The sequence below is a fragment of the Carassius auratus genome, chromosome 3, assembly GCF_003368295.1.
Source record: "Carassius auratus strain Wakin chromosome 3, ASM336829v1, whole genome shotgun sequence".
NCBI classification, from domain to species: Eukaryota; Metazoa; Chordata; class Actinopteri; order Cypriniformes; family Cyprinidae; genus Carassius; species Carassius auratus.
The window spans coordinates 29,552,148-29,561,313 of NC_039245.1; the positions used below are offsets into that span (position 1 = coordinate 29,552,148).

Here is a 9,166-nt window from a genome sequence, read left to right on the forward strand (position 1 = left end):
GGTTTCAGTCTATTAACAGTTATTCTATGGAATAACACACATGCTAAATCAGGTTAGACTGAAGTGTTGTTCTCTGTAGCTGTTATGGTCATTGATTCAATGTCTTTTGAATCATTTTCATTGTGTTCTCAGAGCAGCTCATTATGTGATCAAAAATACTTGCCGTATATTGTCACTGTTACTGGTTCACTGTAATGTGTGTAATATCCTCCTCTTCGTGCTCTGCACCTGTACTCTCCTCCATCAGAGACTTTCACTGAATCGACTGTTTTAGTTGAAGCTTCAGTAGATTCAGTGTTTGAGTTTTTACTCCAGAGAAACTCCCATCCATCCCATGACTGATCCACCTCACATCTCAGAGTAACTGAGTCTCCAGTGAACAATGAACTCTGTGGCAGCACAGTCAGAGTTGGTGTGGTAACATCTGTAAATATAAAATCATTAGTAGCATTAGTTGTGAAAGTGTTTCAGCAGAAGATTTGATCCTCAAAGATAAATCGTTAGTGTATTTTAGATTCACAGAGAATGGTGTCAAACACCATTTTCATGCTAAAGTGTTTCATTCTCTAGTTCGTTTTGTGGAGTACTGCATTTATAAATATATGTATAAACATAAACATTATGCTATTTTATAGATTTTGACAAAGCAGATAACTTTTTAACCATCTAAAGACAAGAAATGAACTAAAAATACATTCTTACTAAATGTAAAATACTGAATATATATGTAAGTCAACAGGCAATGTGCAAACAAAACTCCAGAACTGATTCAGCAAATAACATTACAAAGCTCAAAACTGAATGATAGGAAAACAGACTGACCTACAGTTAACGCAACAGAACATTTCTCTTTTACAACCATCACTGCACACTTGCTCTCTAAAGTTTATTGTTTACTCATACAATTTATTGTGGATTAGAATCTCTAAGAGCAGAAAGTAAAAAGTTAAGGAAGATTAGTTCACTTGGTCATTTACATAATATAATATTTCACCTCTGACTGAGATCCAGCTCTTGGGTGACTTTCCTCTCTCTGAGTGTTTGCAGTAGTAGAAACCCTCATGTGACTTTGAGACAGTAGAGATGATCATCTCTGTAGTTTGATTCTGGATGAGTGATCCATCTTTATAGAAATCAGCTCTGAGGTTTGATGGAGTTGAATGTTGATATAAACAGCGTAGAGTCAGAGTATCTCCTTCAGTCACAGGATGAACAGGACTCTCCAGAATCACACCAGCTACAGAAACAGAGGAAACATGCAATGTTGGCAAAATAGTAAAATTATATGAAAAATATAGTAAAAAATGTGTTTACATATTTTGAAAAAAACTATTCTTTGTGCCGTCTGCCCCACTGATGCGTCCTGCTTGTGTTTAATCAACCTGTTTTATGCTTTGATTGTAAACTGCCAGTGAAATTAATAAATTCACACAGACTCACAGTGTACAGTGATATTAACAGGATGATATTTCTCTCCAGATTCAGACTGACACCAGTACACTCCAGTGTCTGATGTGATGGTGGAGTTGATTGTACATGTAGATCCTGTTTGTGATGCCCGGTGTAATGATGAACAATCTTCCAGCCCCCCACTCTCTGTGTATCTTCTCACTCTCCATCTATCAGAGTTACTCTGGTCCTCACAGCTCAGAGAGAGAGAGACAGATTTGAAGTGTTGAGTTCTGCTGGGACTGATGATCAGAGAGACTCGAGGAGAAACACCTGAGAAGACAACTCGATTTAAGCATTTAGAAATGTTTGAGATTTTTTAAAATAAATATGAACCAATAATTTAAGTGTCTGAACTCACCAGTGACCCATACTGGCTGTGTGTTGCTATAGGTTGTTTTATATGCTGGTTTTCCTCTCTCGGCTCTGCACACATAAACTCCTGTGTGTTTTAGAGCAGCAGAACTGACAGTGTAGTTTCCTCCAGCTCCTCTGCTGCTGTCTGAGAGCATCTGATAATGATTGCTGCTTTCTGTATAAAGTGAGAATGTGAAGATGTTCTTCAAGGGAATTAATTTCTGTATGATCCTTTTGAATGACTTTCACTGCAAACTGATGTTTTCAGATTGTTTTAATACTTTTAATCTCAGTAATCTAATATATATATATACCATACAAAAAAATATTTGGATACATAGACATTTTTAAACTTTAGTGTTATGTCTATACTTTGTCTGCAGCTCAGCAATTTTAGCAAATAATTTGCTTTGTACATTCAGATCGACAGCATTAAGGTAGAGATGGTAGACTTATTCACTCGTATGAACTCATTTTAGACACTTAGGTGTTCTTGCTCCTTCCAAGCTGTAAATGATCATCTTTGAATGAGCATTATAGTGTATTTATTCAAAAGCTTAGGTAATGTCAATCTGACCCATTTCAGGGGCTGCCAAAATGTACATTTAAAATCAGAGCTACAGGAATGCATCTTCATATTTACAAGAACAGTTTCATTTTATGCATAGGCTACTTATGGTTTTGATGTCCGTTGGCCTTCAAGTCTTCTTTAGTGGGATTTGTAAGCCATTCATACTACAGTCTGACTTCCCAGGGATTTGTGAACACTGTAGCAATATCAGAGCAATGCTGCTTTTGTTTGAGCATCGCATTCAACTTTACAGTAACACTGGTCCACGTAAACAAGATTGGGTTTGGGATGTAGCTAGATAAGCTTGACTTAGTCATATTAAATAATCATTTTGACTTGAATAAAATCTGTTAAAGTTAAAGTAGTTCTGGCATCATTTAATCACCCTCAAGTTCTGCCCTAACAGTTTCTGTTAGCCACTGACTATGGAGCGCCGTTTGTAAAGCGGCTCATGCTGAAAATAACAGCAACATTTTTGTCACATTTAGTTTCAAACAATGTTAAAAATACAGTATGAATTTTTGACTGTCACTTTTTAGCACATTTACAACAACTTTGAAAGATATCTTAAATAGTTAAATATAAATATTAAATGTTAAACCTAAATGTTAAATGTTAAATCTAAATGCTAAATCTAATTTTTAAATCTAAGTCTAAATGTTAAATCTAAATGTTAAATCTACATCAAAATGTTAAATCTAAATCTAAATGTTAAATCTAAATCTAAATATAAAATATAAATGTTAAATCTAACATTTATATCACACTAGCCTACTCTTCAAATGCAGTTTCTCCGAACATGTTTATTATTTTAGGTAGTCATTATCACGATAATCCATGTCCAAGAGTCAATTTCTTCGGGTGAGATGGTTTTTATTCGTTACTTATTTGACACGATGGACACATACTGACCTCATCGAGCTTTTATTTTGGCACTTCCGGCATTTTGAATTAGCATATAAGAAAAATATTTAGTTTCACCCGAAACATTTAGATTCATATTTATATTTATATTTAACATTCATATTTAACATTTATATTTATATTTAACATTTAGATTCGACATTTAGATTTAGATTAATATTTAACATTTACATTTACATTTACATTTACATTTACATTGATTCATTTAGCAAACGCTTTTATCCAAAGCGACATACAGATGAGGACAGAGGAAGCAATCAAAAACAACAAAAATAGCAATGATATATAAGTGCTATAACAAGTCTCAGTTAGGTTAACACAGTACACATAGCATGGGATTTTAAATACTATAATATAAAGAAAACAGATAGAATAATAAAGAATAGAGCAAGCTAGTGTTAGAGGTCTTTGCCCCCCCCCCCACACACACACACACACTTGCATAATAAATGAAAAGGAAATAGAATACAAAAAGATTAGAAAGTTATTTAGATTTTTTTTTAAAGAACAGAATTAGAATAGTGAGTGTTAAAGTTAGAGGGTCAAATAAAGGTGGAAGAGATGTGTTTTAAGCTTTAAGCTTTTTTATGTTTGATTTAACATTTAAATTTAACATTTAACATTTAGGTGTAAGATTTAATATTTAGATTTAACATTTAGATTTTACATTTAGATTTAACATTTAGGTGTAACATTTAATATTTATATTTAACTATTTAAAATATCTCTAAGTTTACAAATATTGTTGTAAATGTGCTAGAAAGTCACTGTCAAAAATTCATACCAGTTTTTTATACATTGTTTGAAGCTAAATGTTACAAAATGTTGCTGTTACAAATGGCGCCAACATAACTGACTTCCATGGTATGGGGGAAAAAAAATTACAATGGAAGTCAGTGTCTACAACTGTTTGGTTACCGACATTCTTCTAATTATTTTTGGTAGTGTTCAACAGAGGGAGAAAAAAAATTATAAAGTTTTGGAACAATATGAGGGTGAATAAATGTAAAAAAAAAAAAAAAATGTTTTACCTATTTATTTAATTCAAAGTTACCGCCTGAAGCACATTATATCTTACCTGATGAAGCAATTAGCGTGAACCAGCTGAATGTCCAGTCTGTAGAGAAGCCATAAACCTCACAGATCAGAGTCACTGAATTTCCTTCAGTCAACCACTTCTGTGGAGAAACACTTAAAACTGCCTCGAGTCTATCTGAAATAGAGAAATCACTAGTTAATAACATGTTAACAATTATAACTTGTGTGTGTTTATAGGAAGAGATGATCAAACTCACCTGATACTGTCAGTGTAACTTCATCACTGATGTTTGATTTTCGTGATCCTCCTCTCTCTGCTCCATTACAGGAGTATTTACCTGCGTCAGACTCAGTAACAGGACTGAATGTGTGTTCCTGTAGTCCACTGAAAACACTGTTTGAATAATCTTTATACCAGCTGTACTGCCAGCTAGTGACTCCTTCACCATCAATGTCACATCTGAGAGTTACTGTCTCTCCTCTGAATACATGATGATCAGGTTTAATGCTCACTTTTGGTTTTGGTCTTTCTGTTAAATGATTACAATTCACAAAGAAAAATTACCTGATAATATAATAAATATGTAAATAAAACAATATATGCTGGTTTCAGTCTATTAACAGTTATTCTATGGAATAACACACATGCTAAATCAGGTTAGACTGAAGTGTTGTTCTCTGTAGCTGTTATGGTCATTGATTCAGTGTCTTTTGAATCATTTTCATTGTGTTCTTAAGAGCAGCTCATTATGTGATCAAAAATACTTGCCGTATATTGTAACTGTTACTGGTTCACTGTAATGTGTATAATATCCTCCTCTTCGTGCTCTGCACCTGTACTCTCCTCCATCAGAGACTTTCACTGAATATATTTTTTTATTTGAAGCTTCAGTGGATTCTGTGTTTGAGTTTTTACTCCAGATAAACTCCCATCCATCCCATGAATTATCCACCTCACAGCTCAGAGTAGCTGAGTCTCCAGGGAACAATGAACTCTGTGGCAGCACAATCAGAGTTGGTGTGGTAACATCTGTAAATATAAAATCATTGGTAGCATTAGTTGTGAAAGTATTCCAGCAGAAGATCTGATCCTCAAAGATAAATCGTTTGTGTATTTTAGATTCACAGAGAATGGTGTCAAACACCATTTTCATGCTAAAGTGTTTCATGCTATAGTTTGTTTTGTGGAGTGCTGCATATATAAATATATGTATAAACATAAACATTATGATATTTTATAGATTTTGACAAAGCAGATTGCCTTTTTTTAAGGGAATTGAAAGTTAACCATCTAAAGACAAGAAATGGACTAAAAATACATTCTTACTAAATGTAAAATACTGAATATATAAGTCAACAGGCAATGTGTAAAACAAAACTCCAGGACTGATTCAGCAAATACCATTACAAATCTCAAAACCGAATGATAGGAAAACAGACTGCAAACTACAGTTAACGCAACAGAAAATGTATCTTTCACAAACATCACTGCACACTTGCTCTCTAAAGTTCATTGTTTACTCATACAATTTATTATGGATTTGAATCTCTGAGAGCAGAAAGTAAAAAGTTTCACCTCTGACTGAGATCCAGCTCTTGGGGGACTCTCCTCTCTCTGAGTGTTTGCAGTAGTAGAAACCCTCATGTGACTTTGAGACAGTAGAGATGATCATCTCTGTAGTTTGATTCTGGATGAGTGATCCATCTTTATAGAAATCAGCTCTGAGGTTTGGTGGAGTTGAATGTTGATATAAACAGTGTAGAGTCAGAGTATCTCCTTCAGTCAAAGGATGAACAGGACTCTCCAGAATCACACCAGCTACAGAAACAGAGGAAACGTGCAATTTTGGTGTAGCAGTATGAGTGTAACCCATAATTACTTAATTACTATCCTATCCTTAGAGCTACCTCCTTCAGGATTGACACACACGCTGCTTGATTGGTATGTAGGCTACATAGTGTGGGATTTAATGGGCTTAAATACTTCGCTTTTTCATAAATAACAGGAAATGGGCTGGTTTAACTGGAGAATGTCTTCAGCCGCAGAGCATTCGTTTACTAGCTGCTGTTTTGCCTGGACTGCTGTTTTGTCTAACGTGCATGTTTTGAACATTGTATCAGTAACTTTATTCGATCTCTGCACGCCCGTTTTTGCCTTCACAGCCACTTGGATAACCACGGCCATACGGTCAAATGTGTGAGCCTCCTGTTTTGTGTGGGCCAGTATTTTAATCGGTTTGAATGTAATTTAGTAGAAGGGGGTTGGCTCTTTGCAGTTATAATTTGGCTGATTTTTCCTTTTTGTTAATTAGCTTTCAGTTTAGCTAAAATTTGCATTTATGGTTTGTTGTTTTTCATCAATGACTTGTTTATTTAACCAGGTTTTCTTTTGTTAACATAGTTAAAGATGTATTAATATTTTGTTTAATTATTTATTTTTACTGAATTCATTTTCTTTGTGTCATTCTTCATTCTTCTTTAGGTCTTATTGTACTTTAATCATATTTAATATTTTGTTGTTTTTCTTGGTGTTACATGCTTTGGTTGTTCCCTCCCTTTTGTTATTGGTTGCATTTCTCTCCTTCTTATTGGTTTCTTCCTGTTTCCCGCTCTCTGCTGTTTCTGTGTTTAGGTGCTGTGATTGGCCTGGTAATGTGCTCATCATGATTACCCTCAGCTTGTGAAAGATCCAATCATTAATTGGCACAAGATAAAAGACACCCATGAAGAACAGAGGAGGAGGAGCTTGGAGTGTTTGTTGGCAGGGCCAGTTTGTCTGAAGCTGCTGAATTAGTGGTGGTTTGCTTGTTGTGTTTGACAAAATAGCTTGTCTGACAAACTTCACCAGCCCAGAGATAAATGAAAGGGAAGTATGTCACGTGACTTACATTGAGTAAACACGTAGTATGACCCTTTGTTAGACACAGTAGGGAAGGACCGTGTGCAACCTTGTGTAAGTTTTGTTAGTTAGCGAAGCTTTAGGTATGAGGCGTGTTGAATGCCGAAGACTTTATTTTTATTTTTATTTTTTTTGTTAGAGGGTGGAGATTTAGTCAGGGAATTTTTTTGTTGTTTTTGTTTATTTTGCACCGCTCATTTTCTTATCTCTGAAGCTGTTCAAATTAGTGTTATCTTTCTTTGTATATAGTTGTAAATAAGGTGTTGGTTGGTGTTTTCATATAAGTATATCTATTTTTGTAATTAAAGCGAACCACTTATTGTCATGTCAGTTGTCCTTGTGTCATTCTTTCCCAGTACTCCCCAGAGACCAAAATTATAGAGTTGTTTATATTTTATTATGTACGTCTTCCTCATATCGCTATATCAGGATACGTAACACTTGGATTGACAAAGTGCATCTTACAATTAAGGTGTGTGTATACATTTGCTCTCTTCATTCAATTATTAGGGCCCGAGCACCGAGGTGCGAGGACCCTCTTGTATCTGCTTTGTTTATTATTATTATTATTATTATTATTATTATTATTATTAGGGCCCGAGCACCGAAGGTGTGAGGACCCTATTGTATCTGCTCCGTTTCTTATTATTATTATTATTATTACGGTACCAAATGAATCGCCTTTTTGAAGGCCTAAACATACTCAAAAAGTCAGGAATATTTGCACACACCTCCGAATTGGCGAAAATTTACGTCTGATATGGGTTTCAGAAATGGGTGTGGGAAAATGGCTCGACAGCGCCACCTATACACGTTCAGCGGTGTGCGCCTCGAGCTACGTTTCACGCACATGTATGAAAATCGGTACACACATGTAACACACCAAGACCTACAAAAAAGACTCTTGGAGCTAAATTCTAAACCCAACAGGAAGTCGGTTATTTTTTTATTTTATGAGGAAATTTTTTGTCATTTTTTCCATTTCCATGCGTTGAATATAAACGAACTCCTCCTAGAGATTTCTTCAAATCAACACCAAATTTGGTATGCCTAATCTAAAGGCCTTTGCGATGTTAAATTGCTAAGATCTTGAGTTTTCTTATGTTTTATTTATTTATTTAAAGTTTATTTAACAGGGACCATACAAGCTAACTTGTAAGCATTACTAAAGCTTTCAAAGCTTAATATTTTATATTTCTCCAGTATGTAACAGTGATGATAGCGGATTGGCTTTTTATCCATAATTTTTATTGCTCGATTGTAAAGTGAACCAATGTGTTTTGTTGCAGACGGAGCTGCTTGCCCCCAAACTGTCATGCAGTATGAAATATGTGAAAACACCATAGCATGCATGTACAGTAAGGCTGCCTGATTTGGTATATAGTGTCTGATTAATTTAAAACAGTTGAGATTTCTTTGTATTGTTTTAGAGATTTTCTTGATATGTTTAGTAAAATTGAGGATCTATAACCAACCCAAGGTATGTGAATTCTGTTACAGATTGAATTTTTTCATTTTGCAAGTTAATTTTAAATCTTTTATTTAGATCAAGTTTCTTAATAGAAAAACACATAGAGACTGTCTTTGTAAAATTTAGCACCAACTGATTTTGATTGAGCCACTGTCCGACATCAGCCATACATGCAGAGAGAACATCAGCAGCCAACTCTGGTGACTTAGCGGGTGCATAAAGAACTGCATCATCTGCATAGAGCTGGAAGCTGGCCCCTGAACAGTGTAATGGTAGGTCATTAATAAAAAGACTGAACAACAAAGGACCAAGTACGGAGCCCTGTGGTATGCCCCTTTTGATGTTCAAGAGTGAGAATTTTTCCTGGTCAACTTTAACACACTGTACTCTAGCCGGAAGATAAGATGCAAACCACTGTACTGCCTTAGTAGAAAAATTAAAAGATGACATTTTAGTT

General features: G+C 34.9%; 1 protein-coding gene across 1 annotated transcript in view; it reads right to left on the bottom strand.

The window, feature by feature from the left end:
• Positions 1–6,213, bottom strand: part of LOC113054565 (Fc receptor-like protein 5) — a 29,093-nt gene extending 22,880 nt beyond the window's left edge. The window contains exons 1-7 of the mRNA XM_026220201.1: positions 5,916–6,213; positions 4,597–4,869; positions 4,380–4,514; positions 1,811–1,981; positions 1,441–1,722; positions 995–1,237; positions 154–424 (exon numbers count right to left, since the gene is read on the bottom strand). Coding sequence (XP_026075986.1) covers positions 154–424; positions 995–1,237; positions 1,441–1,722; positions 1,811–1,981; positions 4,380–4,514; positions 4,597–4,869; positions 5,916–6,213 — 1,673 coding nt within the window. The remainder of the gene's footprint in view (positions 1–153; positions 425–994; positions 1,238–1,440; positions 1,723–1,810; positions 1,982–4,379; positions 4,515–4,596; positions 4,870–5,915) is intronic.
• Between the last annotated feature and the right edge of the window lie 2,953 nt (positions 6,214–9,166).